Consider the following 18933-nt stretch of genomic DNA (forward strand, 5'->3'; position numbering starts at 1 on the left):
CCGCCGGGACACGACAACAGGCAGGGAGAGGACAGGCTAGGAGAGAGCAGGGAGGGGACAGGCTGGGAGAGGGCAGGGAGGGGACAGGCTGGGAGAGGGCAGGGAGGGGACAGGCTGGGAGAGGGCAGGCTGGGAGAGGGCAGGGAGGGGACAGTCTGGGAAAGGGCAGGTTGGGAGAGGGCAGGTTGGGAGAGGGCAGGTTGGGAGAGGGCAGGCTGTAAGTGGGCAGGCTGGAAGTGGACAGGCTGGAAGTGGACAGGCTGGAAGTTTAAAGGCTGGGAGAGGACAGGCTGGGAAAGGACAGGCTGGGAAAGGGCAGGGACCATAAAATACATAGATATAAAATCATTTAAGATCCCCCGTCTTGTAACCATGTAACAGACATAGAAAGTAAAAAAATATAAAACTATTATTAATCTTCGTAGTCCCACTCCTCTCAGAATTCATTATCTACAATAGAATAAAATACACTCCTTCGAGTAATACAGTAATTCATACGAAAATGAGCACACCACTAGGGTTCATAACAAGGAAAATAACAACAAAAATGAGAATACAGCCTGCATGCCTCATCTTCCAACACACTGCTAGGCGCTGCATTCCATAACACGTTTTTTGAGGGGGCCGTTTTATATAGCACGAACTCCACCTGAGGGTATTCGAGGCTTTACCCGAGCACCAGTTATGTTACACAAGGACACATTCATTTTTGTTAGGCACGGGGAGAATAAGTGATTTGCCCAGAATCACAGGATGTTGAGCCAGCGCTGAGACTCGAACCTGGTTCCCTGGCTACAAAGTCAGCAGCTCTGGCAGTTACGCCACATCCTCTCCCACTTTAACTGCAGCTCGGTGGTCTCCATACACAACATGGACATTGGAAACACTAACCACAGCGGATCACAACTGTTGTAAAGCAGCCTCTGAAATTTTAAATAAAGTAAATTAATCTTCATTATTTCAAGTCGAAGCACCTCAGGAACGCATTGGGCTGAACCATGGGACGGACAAAAAAGGGGGGTGGGGGGGTCAATGAAGGAAAGAAGGAAAAGAGAAAATAAACGGGGTTAAAGGGGGCAAAGTTATGAGTTGGACAAAATCCTCCCAACCACACAACCTGCACCGTGTAGCATGCGACTCATGAGGGAAGCGTTTCAGCGCCCCATATAAGCGCTATATAAATGCTGCAATACAATATGAGTCAACCACCTGACCTGAGTGTGAAAAACAGCAGCCACTGCCCACGTGTGAACGGACACTAGTGACAACGCCGAGATAAGGAAAGCAGAGTCAACCACACGAACAAGACCGGCAGAACCCCGCAGTGAGCACAGTGCAGTGACTGAACTTAACAGTGAGTGTCAGCGGAAAACACACGCAGCTTTGGGTGTGAACGAACAGCAGTGACAACCCTGAGTGTGAGGGGACCGTAGAGGCAGCCGGTGACAGCCCTGGGGTGGAAAGGAAGTAAAAAGAGGTCATGGGTGCAAGTAGAAAGAAGGCAATTTCCATTGTGTGGGCAGAACAGTGACTGTGGTGAGAGCCGAGTCAGAGTAGACACCCTTGAAAGAACTGAGACGGCACCAAGCAGTGATGGCACCTGTGGGCAGACAAACAGCAGCGAGGGCCCACGGGTGCGCACGTCAAGTACCAAGATTCAGCATAGGGAAAACACACAAGCTCTAGTGACAGCAGAGACTGGTGCCAGCTCAAGCAGTGACATCCCTGATTGACAGAGTTGTGACGACCCCTGTGATATGACCGTCAGGGAGACCACCTCAATCTACGTCATCACGGACACGGTTTCCAGTCATGAACTTATCACCCTCAAATACCAGGCATCAGTTCCGAACAACTCATTTCTTCAATTGAAGCAAATCCGGACTGTAACTCCCAGAATACATTACGATGTCATGACAGCAGAGGAATGTAAACAGTGACTGCCATGACATGGAATGAGGCGGACACCCTATGACAGTAGCGCCTACAGTGACTGAGCAGAGGAGCGACAGCCCCGGGGCTGGATAGACAGAGGCGTAGATATTGATGGTGCAGCAGGTGCAGTGACACCAGGGCCAGAGTCGCGAGGGGACACTGAACCCTGATTATTTATATTTTACTACCCAAACAGCAGGGTCTCCTGTTTCTTCCGGTGGGCATCCGGGCAGCAGAGACGATATTAAGTGAGCATGGGGTCGCCAAACTGGCGTTGCTATCACTGAGAGCAGCAGGTGCAGTGACACCGAGGCCCATGGGCGTGACTGCCCCACTTAATCCCAATTAAAGTGTTTTTTTTTTTAACTACCGAACCAGAGGACGGGACCCCATCCCCCCTTACTTGCTTTAGGGCCCCTGGCACCCTAGGTGCGCCCCTGAATGAGTGCCCCCCCACCCCGGAGTGAGAGCACACAGTAGACAAACTCACGCTGTTGTTGGGCCAGGCACACGCAGAGGGCCAGCTGGAAGGCCAGGGCGCGCCCCAGGATGCACTTCATGGTGAGAGGTGCAAGTGCCGACACTTATCTCTTTTCTTCCCTCTTCTCGCAGCTGTGTTACGGGCCGATTCTCTTCGGGACAATCCGTCACTGGTCCATCGGGCTGCAGGCTGTGGGTCTCCGGGGTCCGAATATCCGAGTGTCTGGGGTGGACCGTGGAAGAGGCGGCGTGTGCTAGTCTGTCTGTCACCACACAGCTGCCCCCATTTCCATGCAAGGGGTTATCCAGGCCTCCCCACTCCTAGTCTCAATCCGCCACCTCCAGCCCTTCAGACCCGGGTTCATCAGCACAAGTGGCTGTGTCGTGACTCCCGCAAGTGCCGGTAATGGCCTATAATTGCATGTTGCTACCTTTGATGTTTCACGTCCTTCAGAGATAAAGTGTTGCTAGACTGATTGTTCATGCATTAATGAAAGGCAATAGTGTACAACCGCTCTTGACAAAGCTTGGGTAAAAATATCTGTAATTTCGTGGTTATCCTGAATGTTTGTGCAAAATACGTTCTGTAGGATTAATTGTAAATAACACTCCGTGGAATATTTCATACATGAGCAAGTCGAGTGTACGCCTCAGTCTGACTATTCCAGCGTTTTGAGTAGTAATGCAACCCAGAAAATGCAGTTTTTGGAGGGGAAGAGCTTGGTTTTTCCTCGTGTGATGATGCCTGACACGCTCTGATAAAGAACAAGGTGGTAATACAGGCATGACTGGGTTAAAACTGTGCTTCCCTCCTACCGTGGCTGCCCAGAAGTATCCTGTGCATGAAATAGGAGATGGCATCCCCAAGTCAAGAGGTACTGTTAAACGGCCCCTTTGTGCTGACAATTGGTCCAGCCCACTTCCAGATATCCACTCTGCTAAATGGTTGGCACTTAACACCCACAGACCTTTCCTGGGCCCAAAGGACAGCCATTGTCTTCTGATCCAGGTTTGTTAACTCATTTGGCCAAGGATGCGTATTGCAGCTCTAGTGGTGTGAAGAGTGCCTGAACTGGTGTTAAGGCCCTTCTGCTTAAATTACATTATTACTAAGCTACTTTTCGAAGTTATCAAAAGTCTGATTTCATCATTAGATCAGGTCTTCACAACTAAGCAGGAAATACTGTTGAATCATTTGTCTATCTCTTTCCTAAATAGAGATGGAAGTAAAGATATTAATTATAATTAAACTTCTTATGGAAAGGTCAAGGCTTGCCTACACTATGAAATAGCTTATGGTTTTTATTTAACTGTCAGGGCATTAGAACTCCACTGTATAATGTGCCCTATTTTTTTTTATATATTAGCACCCTGCCCTGTGGGATTACGAGGCAAACTTTAGGGTGACTTAAGAATATACTTAAATATGCTATTCCTACATGAATAAAACTTGCATCTTCCATGCATTCACTGCAATGCATTTAAACTGCAGCCCAGCCAAAACCCAGTAGTGCTTCTAGCAGACCTGTATTTTTTCATATCTTTGAGTGGTGCACTCATTACATTTTACTTTCCTTGTCATAGATGCGCTTTAGTTTTAATTATAGTAGGCTAGAAGGGAATAAATAAATACTCAATAGGGAGTTCCAAGTATACGGGACCTGATTTCCAGGGGAAGCACAGGCACTTAAAAACTGTTTAGCAGTAGGTGAGTGCATGGCGTCTTAAATCACGCATAACCATGGTGCAGAAAAATCGAGGATGGACAAGTTGAAAAGGCAGATTTGCTACAGGTACCTGTATATGCATGACAATAAATAATGTTAATTCATGCAAACAATACTGCAGATGTACTCTGTGTAACTGTCACTTGTACAATTGTGTTATCGGTAGGAAGAGCTCATTTGGGAGCTTGGGCACTCTTCAGGCAGACCTAAAAGATGGGGAACAATCCTTAATTTGAAGAACGTGTTGACAGGAATTCCCAAATGTAATGTTTCAGCCCCTTGAGCGCATATGCCATAATGTAGTATGGTTGATTTGTAATTTCGTAAAGGGCCGATCGAGGCTCTAGAGGATTCTGAATGCTTTAGAAAAAGTATCAGGATAGAATGGTAATATTAGACAAATAACACACTTCGAAAGCTCAAAAACATACCAAACCAGCTATAAAGCGGCCTCCGTTCTGTAGATTGCACCGATACCTTGTAGCCAAGGGCGGAAGCGATGATTTGGTTTTTTTGTTTACAGTTCGCTCCGATGCATCTCAGACCTCTCTCCGTTTCTCATAGTCTGACTGAGCCCATGTCGAGTGGCTCTCCGTGCCCTCCTGTTGATTTGCGAGTCCCACTTTCCATTTCCATGAACACATGCATAACAAAGCGACACATTGGGGACAGGACGCTGTAGACAAACACGGCCTATTTGCCTTGCTCTTTTTCTTCTGGGATTAAGCCTCCCTGCATTCAGATGCTGCCTGTGTGCCTGTTTTCAGCCTCGCCTCACGGGAGGGGCCCTTGCCGTGGCTGAAGGTGACAATGGTCGTTCTTGAACCCTCCGTAACCCTGTGGGTTTAGACGTCGACATCAGTCAGCACTCGGACCTTTCACCTCACAGACCTACGGCAGACGCTACCAGACGGGCCTAGTTCAGTGCCTTCATGCAGGACGAGTTTGTCTTCTGTTCGAAATGGATCAAACGATAACAGACTAGGCTGGGAGGGAGGGGGGGGGGGGAGGGGGGAAGAGTACCAGACGGATAGCGCATCAGACACTGGGGGCTCCGGCAGCAGATGGAGCGGCTTCGGGGCACATCAGCCGAGGGAGGGGCAAAGGGTAGCCAGGCACAGGGAGGGTCAAGGACACGGCGACCCTCCCTCACTGTGCACACCAGGCCTCCAGACAGGAGCCGACGGCCGCCGTACACAAGGAATGCCCCTCCGCAAACGTTCACGGTCAAATTTTAAACACTACGTACCTACCAGGCAGCAATTCGCTCCGGAGCACCCCTCCAGTTCACAGTCCTACTGGCCCGGTGCGCAGCAGCACCACCCCACCGGGCACCATCTGCATTTACCAACAGCCCAGCCGCCGCCATTGTGTGTGATGTCGGAGCGCTCCTTCTGTAAAGGTGATCGCTGTTGGTCCTTCTTCGAGGCTGTAGCCAATGGATGCGCGGCTCCAGCGATGACGTGGGCGGCTCGAGAACCACTCCTAGCGCGGCGGCAGTGAGGGGGCTCGACCGCCTCAGCCAATGGGAGGGCAGCTCCTTCGTTATTGCTCTTCCTTCTTCGAGGCTGTAGCCAATGGATGCGCGGCTCCAGCGATGACGTGGGCGGCTCGAGAACCACTCCTAGCGCGGCGGCACTGAGGGGGCTCGACCGCCTCAGCCAATGGGAGGGCAGCTCCTTCGTTATTGCTCTCCTGTGCCCCGGCGAGGTCCTAAAGTTATTCACGGCCCCGGGCAGCGGCGTCAATCAGGGGGGCCGCCGTAGTAGGAGGCGGCAGAGCGCTCGGGGTGCCATTAGTGCCTTACCAGATTCGGGGGCGTTCCCGAGGGCTTTTGGCGGGCTTTTGGCTGACGTAGCGTGACGTCGCCAAAAGCCAAAGAATGTCGGGAACGCCCCCGTGTCTGGTCCGGCATTGACGGACAGGCCCCTCGTCCAATGGCAAGGCTCCGTTTACGGAGCCAGCCAATCAATGACGAGGGCCGACCCAAAGCCACACACACAACTCAAGAGGTTTTTTGGCACATGCGCAAAGCGCATGGCCAGTCAAAACCTAAAAACAGTGCAAAGTAGTGTTCAACAAATGACTACTAAGATGGATTGTAGGTCGACATGTTTCTGCAGATGGTGTAGAGTCAAACGATCTCATCCTGCTTCATCAGGACCGTAACATAATGCTACTGCTTAGTGTGGAGAAAGTGTAGAAAAATAAATGAAATTCATATCACCTGGAGTGCGTCCATGTAGATGATCCAGGTGGTCATACAATAACAGTGGACACACAAACAAAGAGAGACACACAGTTAATGGCCATAGTTCATAAAACAATCAATTGTTGTGAAAAATTACATTTGCCAATGTTTTTTTGGTCAGTAGTTTCTTCTAAGTAAACAATCCTGTATTTGTTGTCATATTCAGATCGAGGACAACGGATAACATTATATATATATGTAATTTTTCACAACAAGGACACTACTAACTCCAGGTGATATGAATTTCATTTGTTTTTCTTCACTTTCTCCACACTAAGCAGTAGCATTATGTTAAGGTCCTGATGAAGCAGGATGAGATCGTTTGACTCTACACCAACTGCAGAAACATGTCGACCTACAATCCATCTTAGTAGTGTCCTTTCCCGACAAAATTACATACTTCACCATATCTCGACAACTTGTATTATTTGTTGGAGATTAACACGAGGATTGTCCAGGACTGTAGGCAAAAAGTCCCATGTGTAAATAATTCTCCGGGATTTGTTAAGGATCAGACAGAGAGGCTGGCAGAGGAGGACATCCGCTTCCTGATTGCCCTCGTGCATTTTGCCACTGTCTGGTAAGGTATCACACATTTTGCCGCTGTCTGGAAGGGTAGTCCTAAATGCATTAGTGTTTAGCCTGCTACTGGAGGCTTGAACCACGAGGCTCTCTGGTGTTGTGTGCTGGAGGAGGAAAGATCGGTCCCGTAGCTGGGTTGTGTCCGCTGGCAATTTGTCTGTTATCAGAAGGGAGTGGGGGAAAGTGGATGAACTATTATCATGGCTTTGCCCATGTGCCCCAAAGGAAGTCTGTGAGGGCCTACTTAATGGGGAGGGGTTTGACCTGGCTGCAGCACCTCCGCAAGAACATTTGGTATACTTCCACTGAAAAGAGCTGGAGAACTTCTGCCGTATTTCTAATGACCAACGCAAAGAAAGCAGATACTTCCGTAGAGAAGCCAGGTAGAGAATTGAGGCCAGATTCAGGAGAAGTGTCAAGGCCACTGGCTTCTTGCAGGTCCAAAAACAGATTCTCCTCATCATACGATTGCAATTTGTTATTGTGTGGCTCTGGGTCTTAAAAGCATTGTGGTAGTGGAAGCGTATCTTCAGAGTTCGACTGGGGTTGAGGATGAAATTCGAGCAACATTGGCAGAGGCTGCCGTGGATTCGCTTTAAAAACCGACAGGACTATGGATTCTTCCTCTGGTGTTGCTACCAGCATCAATGTGTGGGGGACCGGCATGGGTCCTGTTACTATTTGAGAAGCCAGTGAGCGCTGCCACCAAAGCTAGGGTGGGCCCTGGAGCAGTGTTGAGAGGCACAATTTACGTCTGTGATATGCCAGCGTTTACACAAATGGATGCCTCCTAGGATCCAAAGGGCCCAAAGGCAACCCAGATGGATCTGGAAGAGAACCAGAAAAATTTACAACATCGCCTCCTTGATGGCCTATAGCTGTTGTGGTATTGTCAAAGGCCTCGGGAACTTGGGCTGCATCAGAACTAGCTTGGGGATCGGTTTCGTGGGGAAATCGAGATACTGACGTTCACACGATTTCTCCCGATGAGTTGTGGGGAGTCATGTTTTAAATTATTGTGTTTTATCTGAAAATTTGGAGCGGGATGTAGACGTCTCTAGGAATGGCCTTGGTAACAAGAGTCCTCAACTTTGACTAGCCTTCCTGCGACGCTCAACTACAAAGAGCTTAGCCTCGTGATCCTGGATGGCCTTCAGATTTATGATAACGCAGTTGTCACAATTTTGTGTCATGTGGGCACCAGAGACAAACGTGTGAAGTTCCGTCACTGGATATCTGTTTATGGCAGTCCTTGCAGGGTTTAAATGCTGTTTTAGGGAGAGACATGTTGCTTGGAGACTAGAAAAAGTTTTCTTTCAGGAGACAGAGGAAGTGAGCTACCGATCCACATCGGAACATGTAGAAAGAATAGAACGGACTTCGATGCACTGAAGTGGCAGTTATATGTGGCACCAACGTCACTCTGGGAAGGTAGGGAGCAATCATGGAGCCACACAGAGCCACCTACTAGCGCACGAGGAATTGCAGGGAAAAATCTCTGTATCAAATCTGGCGCCAGGGACTATTCAAAAGGTTAGGAATCTGTAGTTAGTCGTATCCATTAGAATAAAGGTACACAATGTTTCAACCTCAGAAAAACGAAAGACTGAGTTTGTGTTGCTTCTTAGTAGGTGAACTTTTAGGTGACACATTGGTTTTAATTTTCGAATTTAAAACGTACAAGTAAATGATGCCCTATTGGTATATTTTCATCACAATCAATTTCAAAAAATGAATACATTTATACTGTAATCACGATTCCCACACATGTAAATATGCATTTTAAAGTTTATAATGAAACTCACATAATGGAGAAATTTGTTTACATGCTAGAAACATGCATATAACCAGTTTCAGCAACAGAGAGTGCACTGGCTTTTATTTGCTGCAAGGAGTAGATGTCACAGCTCAAATATGGAGTAACACGCATCATGCATTACCTGGGCAGTAATTCTTAATCCAGAGACGGAACGTACTGCGAGACTCTTCAGCTGAAATGTGAAGGATGAGGTAGTAGAGCGGTAGGCAAACTTCACAGTGAAGAACACTGCTGAAGAGGAGGGACAATTGTGCGCCATCTTCAAGAAGCAGAATTGAAATGAAAGCATTAGAACCTCAAGCCACTATGTAGGAGTCCAACAGGGTGAACTATACAACACACCAGGCAGACTAAAACTAAAGGCAAGTTATACACAAAGTTTCTCTGTACTTTCCTAAACTATAAATGATCCTGCCAGTGTATCTGACAACTGCATGATAGATCCTGCCAAGCACAAGCCGCTTGTACTGGTGACTCTTCCCTCTGGCCTGTAGACTAAAACAATTCACACAACTCTGGCGAAAAGGGAAGAACAGAAGTAAGCAAAGCTTTTGATCATAGTGTGTCCTGCAGCAGGCGAAACTTCAGAGGAAGAAGTCCTGTTGGAAATAACAAGAGTTGCCTAACTGGAAATAACATCTGGTGTCAGCTACCCCAAACCTATGAAAGTGCCATGTGAAGGATAGATCTTTGCTTTACAAAAGAGGAGCCTGTCAAATCCTTTCTTATCTGTGAACCCACTCCTCTGAGTTGGTTGATTGATGTTTTTCCATGACCTGCCCTCCCTACAGTGCAATGTGGTAAATATTTAAGATTGGTGACTAGATTGTTAACCATGCCTTTCTTTAGCCTTGCATTTTGCCACATTGCAGTCCTCTTTTCGATAGTTTGATTCTCAGTTAAAGATATTCTCCACAGCTGCACCCAGCACCCATATTTTACCCAGATACACTTGTTTGCGGGCATTCAAACTGGAGCAGCACAAACAGCAAGAATACTTACTCGGTTACATTCACTTAAAACTAAATAATGTAATGCACCCATAGATGCGAGAAAATACAAACAGAGAAAATAGCGACCTGCATAGAACACCACTACAGTACTACTTACCATATCGAGTGAGTGCGATTCCATTCACGGAGACCTTCAGGAAAAAAAATGATGTAAAATCAGCTACAAGCATTCAGCATTGTGAAGAATATATTTTTTCACACTTAATAATCAAAAGGTTTATGTACAGGTCATATCTTGCATCCACACGCTGAAGGTTTGTGCAAGTTCTGCAATGAACCCCTGCTAATCTATCAATGTTATATATTTAGGTATTGATATTGCCCAAACATGTGAGGATACTTTACACTGAAGGTATGAAGGAGGACAATAATGTTATACAATAGTTTATGCAATGGGTATATAACACTGCAAAAAGAGAAAAAACAGGAACACTCCTTGGCCACCACAGTGCTGTTTGCTGCAGCTGCACGTCTTGGCACGGCAACGAGGTCGGCCACAGATCCTTGATTCCGGCCTAGAGAGACTGGCGCACAGCCCTCGTCAGCCTCCTCATGACAAATGCTAACAGCATTGGGGTCACACTGCTAATGCCTTTCCCTGTAAAGTCACACACACTGCAAGTTTGGTAGGGCCTCTCCCTTCCCTTACCATGCAGGATGGCTACAAAGCTCTACAAGTCAGCTTCAAGTCAGAAGAATAGCTTCTGCCAGCAAAGTAAGACTTCAGGTGATGTCGCCTCAACTCTGGGAAGTTGGATGTTGGGCAGACACCAGCACTGGTTACACAGCACCTCCCAGGAGTGCTCTAAGGTGCTCTCCTTTTCTAGGTCAAAAAGAATGTAGAATTGTAAGTGGGTAGTTTGCCCTAATTTTACACATGCAAACAGACAGGAAATGTCTACATGCTATCAGCATTTTCAGAATCAGTTAGGGGTGATTCTTCTTTCAAGGGCCCTTTCCAGGCTGCTCTCCATACACTGCCCTTGTGTAAAGTGATGCTCCTCACAGTATGGTAGTATCCAGCCTGGAGTACAAACAGAAAGACAAGGGGGGAGCTTTCTGCACATGGCTAACATCTGCAGACTACCACGCTGAACAGTGATCAGGAGAAGGAAAAAAGGTTGGCTTGCCCATCATTCTGAACAACAGAGACCGCACTCCCACCCTTCACCTCCACCTTCTACCAAATGGGAGTGCACAGGGAGACGTATCAGCAGCCCCTCCCAGCAAAAGCACGTCATCAAATTTGTATAGAATATGGTCTTCTCTTTCCACATTTCACCTTCAGGAACGTCAACAATACAATACTAAACCTTGGGGAAAAATCTTTCTGGTGGACACTTTATCTAACTGGAGACTCCTCACCTTGTGAATATCTACCAGGCGCCAGAATGGCTCCTAAGAATGTCCTCAAAATTACTCCTGTGCGCTAATAAGTAGCATCTTGTGATTTTACGTTGATTTCGTCCCGTCCCAGATGTGATGCGGTACCCACATATATGCACCATACATGCACAACACTGTCCATCTTTAACTTTGTCCAGGCCGACGCAGAGCTTTCTTAATGACCAGATATGACAGTGTGCAGATGTCTAAATTGTTATCTTTTTATGGCTGACGAATATAGTTAATTCAACAGAATGAGGAGGAGGGAGTTTGGGAAGGATTCTGCAGCTAGAGAGACTAGCCACCAGAAAGAGCATTACAGATAGTAAGTTGTTCTTCTGATGGATAGTTTACTGCAGATGTCTTGCCTTGTGAATGGATACCAAAGCAGTACCTCCCAAGGAAAAAATATCTTCCATCTGGAACTGGCTATCAAGTCAGCAGTGCTTCGTGAACGTATGGATTAACACCCACAGCGTGGCCCGACAGCTGCCCAGAAAAGGAAATCCACAAGCCAACAGTGGTAGTAGCCTTTGTTCTAGTTGAAGGAGCCCTCAGACCATCCAGAGGCTGCTTCTTGACCATTGTGTAGCAGATTTCTATACTTGGGACTATCCCCCATGATTTTGTCTTTATTTTCGTAACCCTTCTTTGTCCCAGCAAACCCCAATAAGAGTTGTTAGTCTACTCTAACCGAAGATCCTTGGTAAGATTGATGTAAAAGGCCAAAGCTATTTTGGCTTCCATGCATGGAGCCTCTCACCCTCTTTCAAGGGGCAAGGTGGTGGAAGAATGCTGCAAGTGTGATGGATTGTCTGACATGAAAGAGCAATACAACTGTCAGCAAAAATGTGACCCTAGTCTGCACCATCAGTTTGTCTGGGTAATAGTGGTGTATGTGGGTGAACTGAGGATATAGCTCAGTCACAGAACGAACTGACATTATCACTATGAAGGAGATTGCTTTGAGAGGCAGATGCAAAGGCTAGTTGTGCATCAGCTCTAATGGGGAACACATCAGGAAGGTAAGGTCCAAATTAAGGTCCCAGGGTGACATCACCAAAGATTTTGGTGGAAACATACTGGCCAGACCATTAAGAAAATCCTTCAAAACAGGCGATTTAAATAAGGACAACAGTTGGTCTTGTTAATGCAAAAGGGCAAATGTATCAGTGACAAATGGGGGGTCAAATACATCCCACTCCCCACTACTCTCTTATACACATTATAATGAGATAATGCACTGTGCTCTGCCTTGTTTAAAATATCTGTTCTCCAAGACAACACAACAGAACGAAACGCTCAGAGTGACCCAAATCGTAGTGGTTCACAACAGTCCACACCACACATTGGACCTTACTCTAAATAGAGGAAAAATGTGCGAGAAGCAAGTGACCCCTCACGGAAACACCACCAAGCGGGGTAACTGGTATGCAATTTCCAGACAGGCCCCTGTCTCATCATCGGTGGTCACTCGCTCCTCGGGGAAATAAAGGTGATAGGAAAGAAGACGTGTCCAAAACAAACAACGTATAAAGTGCTACAGTGAAGTGCAGAAAACTCTGCTAGTGACAAACACACACAAACATAATGGTAGAGTGCCTAAAACCACACACAACACACCAATCCCTTATCCACTTTTATTCGTAGGGTGGTGATTGCGTGCTCTTGATTATTAAAAAGGCTGGTAGCTAGTCATGCATACCATTACCTACAGTGCCGACATGTTTCACTGCTGTATAGCGTAGAGCAGTTTCATCAGGGCTGCACTCAAGTGCTGCCACATCACTCTTTTTGGACACTCAGTTCTGTAACGTGCTGTCAATGGAGAACAGGTACGTAGTTAAAAACATGTAGACTCAGGCTGGCCAGAGGTATACTATGAAGGTATGTACAGAGTGGTAGTGTGAGGAATATTTACCCAGGAGCAGCAAAGCTTTGCATACCAGCCACTCCGGTATCAAATGGGGACCCTAGATACTTCCGACGTAAGTGTGCCCCTTGATTTGTGATAAAAATATTTTATCTGTGAAATGGAAGAAACAAATACACAGTTGTAGTTTCCCTTGTGCTGTTGTGCCACGTAGCACCTCATATATATTACACCTGTGCTCCAGACTGAGCACAAAGTGACATACACGCTTAACGCTGATCTCACAAACTACTGACAAGGGTTGAACCCCCTAGTGAAGGTCCACCACTTGGGCGCTGGTTGTAAATACCATGATGCAGCGCACCAACCACAGCGACCCACAGGTCCACAATAATACAGCTAGAGCGAACTGAAAGTTACTAGTAACGATCGTGACCCGCTTCAATCTGAGCATGTGAGGCTACGCGGAGCCAGCGGGCTCAAACATACTACATTTAGCCCAAGGCGCGAAAATCAAAAGCATACCGGAGTGGCTGGTATGCAAAGCTTTGCTGCTCCTGGGTAAATATTCCTCACACTACCACTCTGTACATACCTTCATAGTATACCTCTGGCCAGCCTGAGTCTACATGTTTTTAACTACGTACCTGTTCTCCATTGACAGCACGTTACAGAACTGAGTGTCCAAAAAGAGTGATGTGGCAGCACTTGAGTGCAGCCCTGATGAAACTGCTCTACGCTATACAGCAGTGAAACATGTCGGCACTGTAGGTAATGGTATGCATGACTAGCTACCAGCCTTTTTAATAATCAAGAGCACGCAATCACCACCCTACGAATAAAAGTGGATAAGGGATTGGTGTGTTGTGTGTGGTTTTAGGCACTCTACCATTATGTTTGTGTGTGTTTGTCACTAGCAGAGTTTTCTGCACTTCACTGTAGCACTTTATACGTTGTTTGTTTTGGACACGTCTTCTTTCCTATCACCTTTATTTCCCCGAGGAGCGAGTGACCACCGATGATGAGACAGGGGCCTGTCTGGAAATTGCATACCAGTTACCCCGCTTGGTGGTGTTTCCGTGAGGGGTCACTTGCTTCTCGCACATTTTTCCTCTATTTAGAGTAAGGTCCAATGTGTGGTGTGGACTGTTGTGAACCACTACGATTTGGGTCACTCTGAGCGTTTCGTTCTGTTGTGTTGTCTTGGAGAACAGATATTTTAAACAAGGCAGAGCACAGTGCATTATCTCATTATAATGTGGATAAGAGAGTAGTGGGGAGTGGGATGTATTTGACCCCCCATTTGTCACTGATACATTTGCTCGCTATTTGGATTGGGTCTCATTGTATATTATTGACTGTGAGTGGAGGGCGACCCTTTCCGTATTCCCTCTAAGCTCCATTATTGTTTGAATGCAAAAGGGCAGCCAAATAAACTTTTAATAGTTCCAACGGTAAGTCCTTGCCGCGATAAAGACAGCACAGAGAGGCTAACTGCCAGTCCATGCCGGGTTAAGGACAGCACAAAGTAAAACATCCAACAATTGCCCCTCTAACGGATCACGTATGGCAGGTCTTACATCACTGGCTTTAAGTGTCAGGATGTGCACCGCCTTGAGTTGATTACTGTCTTTTGGGCGTGCTCGAGGGTATCACTCTCCTCCTGGGGTGTAATTGAATACTTCTAAATGTAGCAGACCTACTGGTCCATAGGCCTCTCACCCATGGCACTGCAGTTGGTGCTGAACAATATTCAGCAAGAATTAACGTGAAAAAATTCCTTTGTGCAATTCATGTTTTTATTGTGCGATTCGATTTCATTGTTTTCTTCCACATATGTTTTCAATCACATATTAAAATCCGTTTACAAACATTCCTTGTTGTTCCAATGCATTTCGGTGCCCCTTGAACCTTCGTCAGGGAAAATCTAGAACATACAAATAAGCATACTTAATACCCAATACTCTGTATAATAAGCATACTTAATACCCAATACTCTGTATATCCTTGTTTAAATCAAAATAAACTGTTTGCGCGCATGCTAATTTCATCTGTAGCTATACATACTAGCTTTCTAGATTAGTTTATATGCAACCCTCCTACTATCGGAAGTCTAACACTTGGTTCTAGTGCCAATGTTCTCTCACTATAGTCAAACAGCTTTCGTGATGATTATTACCCTATAAATCAGATGCGCCGCCTATTTGCTTGCCAAATTGCTACTGTTGAACGCACTTTGTTAACGTGGTTCATCTTACCTTGCAACTAGTTCTAACACGGCGTCTATCCTCCTCGAACTGCTTGTGGGGTTAGTGTTACAAAAGCCGGTTTGAGCCGGGCATTTACGCTAAGCACGTTACGCGCGTGGGACTTGGGAGTGGCTCTTTTTTTCATCTAACTTTATTGACTGCCGATTCTCTGTCTCTGTGTGTTAAATGAACGGTGTGATTCGTTCAACGCGTGCTGCCGCCAGTTACCATATCAACAACGAGTATTAATAGTCTTGTAAAAGCCAAAAATAACAAATAACATATTGAGTACAGTTCAATGCTGACAATCAGTCTGTTATAAGTAACATAGAAATTCAACGCAATCGTTAAGTCCATTTGGCTTATGACTGTTCAGATGATAAATCCAGTAATTCTAACGCTTTAGTAAGTTCTTCTTGTTTATCGGACCCTCTACTTTGGGAACTACTTCCAATATGCAAGCTCGCAATTGGTTAATGTGGTGTCGTTTTTCAAGAAAATGTGTGGCCACTGTTGATTTCTGCGAACTGGTTCTTATGTTACTCTTGTGTTCTGTTAATCTTGTTTTACATTTTCTTTCGGTGTGTCCCACGTAGACTGACCCGCATGGGCACTTCAACATGTATATTGAGTTCATGGTGTCACATGTTGCGTTCACTTTTATAAGAATTTTGTGTCCCTTCATGGGGTGGGAGATTGTATTGCCTTTTATTATGTTATGACAGTTACTACAGTTCATACATGGTATGGTTCCTCTGAATGTGGTCATAACGGATGGTTCTTTTCTGTCTTAACATTTCTCCCAAATTCCGGCCCCTGGTATGGGCGAATAGTGGTTTCTTATCGAATACTCCTTTGAAATCTGTGTCCAATTTTAACACTTGCCAGTGTCTCTTTGTGATTTTGGTGAACTGTGGCCTCACGTAAAATTTTTTACTGACGCACGTAATTCTATTCTCTGCTCGTTTGTGCTTATCGATAAGTAGTTCTTCTCTTGGTTTTTTGTAGAGCCCTCCTAAGCGCTGTTTTGATGGTGATAGCTGGATATCCCGTATCCAGAAATCTACGCTCCATGAATTTCATTTATTTTTGGCATTCTTGTGTGTCTGAGACCACTCTCCTGACCCTGAGAAACTGAGAGTAGGGTAAGTGAGTTTTGAGGGGTTGAGGATGATGACTTTCGTATTTGAGAAGATTGTTCCTGTCTGTTGTCTTACGGTACAAATTCGTGCGGAATAGATTTCCCTCTCTGGTTATTTCCACATCAAGAATGCACTTATGATTGGTTTGCCACGTGAAACTAATGCGGTAGTTTCTTTGATTCAATACTTCTAGTTGAGTAACTAAAGATTCAACATCACCTTTCCATATCATGAAAATGTAATCTATTAATCTCACATACAAGAGGAGTTGAGTTGCCCATGCTTGGTTGTGATAAATGTATTGTTCCTCGAATGATGCCAGGTACAGATTTGCATACACCGGAACGGCGCAATTGCCCATTGAAGTTCCACTTCGCTGAATGAACCATCTGTTGTTGTATGTGAAATAACTGTTCATGAGGGTAAACTCCATTAGTTCCATTAAGAAGATTTGTAGATCCTGTGGGTACATACTGTTCAGTAAAGCTTGCTCAATCGCTTCTAGTCCCTCTTTGTGAGGTATCGACGTATACAACGCCTTAACATCTATTGTTGCCATCACTATATCCTCTTGGGTTTTTATATGATGGAGTTTGATCAAAAAGTCAGTGGAGTCTCTGATGTATGATAGCGATTTCAATACTAAAGGTTGCATGTATTTATCTAGGAATTTACCCACTGGTTCGTGAAGGCTTTTCTTTGTGGACACGATAGGACGACAGGGTGGTTTGTTCAAATCCTTATGTACCTTTGGTACCATGTATAAGGTGGGGCTACTCTGATTGTCTTGTGTGAGGTATTTTCGATACAAACTATCCTCCATAGCGCTCAGGAAAATGGTACCATCACTGAAAAAACTCGAAAATATGGCAACAATAGATGTTAAGGCGTTGTATTAAATACGTGAAATTGAGAAAATGGTCAAGTAGTCAAATGTCAACATTAGGAACATTTAACAGTTTGAATATAAAGAGAAAAGGAGGCCTCTACTTAAAGAAGCTCACCTTATTGAATACATGTCGAGGTACCACCTGTCCCACAGTGGTGTCACTAAACTGGATTGATTCCAGGCATAAGTGCTGTTCTACATGGCAGCACGGCAAATCTTCTCCAGTGGGATGTCTGGGAACAGAGCAGTCGAAGTGGACAAGGCTCTCAATTAGTGGGCTTTAGCTTTCTTCAACACAGATTTTCCAGCTTTGGTGTGAGAAAGTGCCATCTTTCTTGCCTTGGTATGCCCCCACTATTTTCTGAATTGCTGATGTGCTTTGACTTAGTGTGCCCTGGGCTCCTGCCAACCAGGTGCCCAGGGCCTGTGTTCCTTCCCTAAAAACTGTGTTGAAACAAAACCCAATTGGCATCTCTAGCCACCTATCAGCCCTTAGTAAATGGTATCCTAGGTACCCAGGTCATGGTGACCAGAGAAGACCCCTTAGGGCTGCAGCACTGATTGTGCCACCCTTAGGGGCCCTGTACCTGGGTACCCACACACTGCCTTTGGCAGGGTGATTGCCTAGGTACAGAACTAAACAAAAGAGTCAACATGGCACAAATCCCTGTATGTCATGCCCACAAACCCACTGCCTTGGCATACATCAGTCACCCCTCTAGCTGGGTGCCCTATGCCAGTGGTGTGGGCACAGGTGCATGAGCCCTGTGCCCCCAAACTACTTAAGTAGATGTAGTGTAGTGTATTTTATATAGCGCACTTCTACCCGGAGGCCTCGTAGCGCTGTATTCATACCGCTGTGGAACCCATCCTGGCTTTCCTGTGAAATGTCCACTCCTGGGCACCCCCAAGGTGAAGCCAGGCATCCACAGCGCTGCTGGGGCCGTTGTGGAGATTAAGCAAGCTATTGCCCAGAGTCACAGAGTGGGACCCATGATTAGACTAGGCACCGAGGCGAGAATTATCAGGTCCGGGGAAATTGAGTCCAACAGCCGCCGAGGCGGGAATTGAACCCTTGTCCCGGGCCAGACCTCTGCATCAGGGTCTGCCGCTCTAACCATTGAGCCACGCTTCTCCACATTGTAAGTGCAGTGATGCCATGGAGTATATGGTGATGGGAGGTTGTTATTACAAACTCCACAGTACCATAATGGCTACACTGAAGGCTGACAAGTTTGGTACCAAACGTTTCAGCACATTAAACCTGCACTAATGCCAGTGTGAGATATTATGTAAAATGCACCAGAGGGCATCTTAGAGATGCCCCCTGAAAACCTAACTTACAATCCAAGTCTGGCTGAGTGGCTGTAGAGGCTGCCACACAACAGACATGTTGCTGGACCCCTGGGTAGGAGAGCCCCCGCTCTCCTGGGCCTGCAACAATGCACATCCTGGATGAGGTGTTAGGTCTCCTCCCCCAGGGTGGGCAGGGGGAAGCTTCAAAGGCATGCCGCCTCTGTGAGCTTCTCCAGACCATTTCAATTTCAAAATGCTTTATTCGGTTTGTACAAGTACAACCATATAGCA

At 46.1% G+C, this 18933-nt stretch overlaps 1 protein-coding gene across 1 annotated transcript in view; it reads right to left on the reverse strand.

The window, feature by feature from the left end:
- The window catches only part of NUGGC (nuclear GTPase, germinal center associated), a 1233257-nt gene that overhangs the window by 165041 nt on the left and 1049283 nt on the right, over positions 1-18933 (reverse strand). Inside the window, exons 24-25 of the mRNA XM_086966431.1 lie at positions 9905-9938; positions 8916-9053 (exon numbers count right to left, since the gene is read on the reverse strand). Coding sequence (XP_086822557.1) covers positions 8916-9053; positions 9905-9938 — 172 coding nt within the window. The remainder of the gene's footprint in view (positions 1-8915; positions 9054-9904; positions 9939-18933) is intronic.

Source organism: Lissotriton vulgaris, chromosome 4_1 (genome assembly GCF_964263255.1).
Source record: "Lissotriton vulgaris chromosome 4_1, aLisVul1.2, whole genome shotgun sequence".
Lineage (NCBI taxonomy): Eukaryota > Metazoa > Chordata > Amphibia > Caudata > Salamandridae > Lissotriton > Lissotriton vulgaris.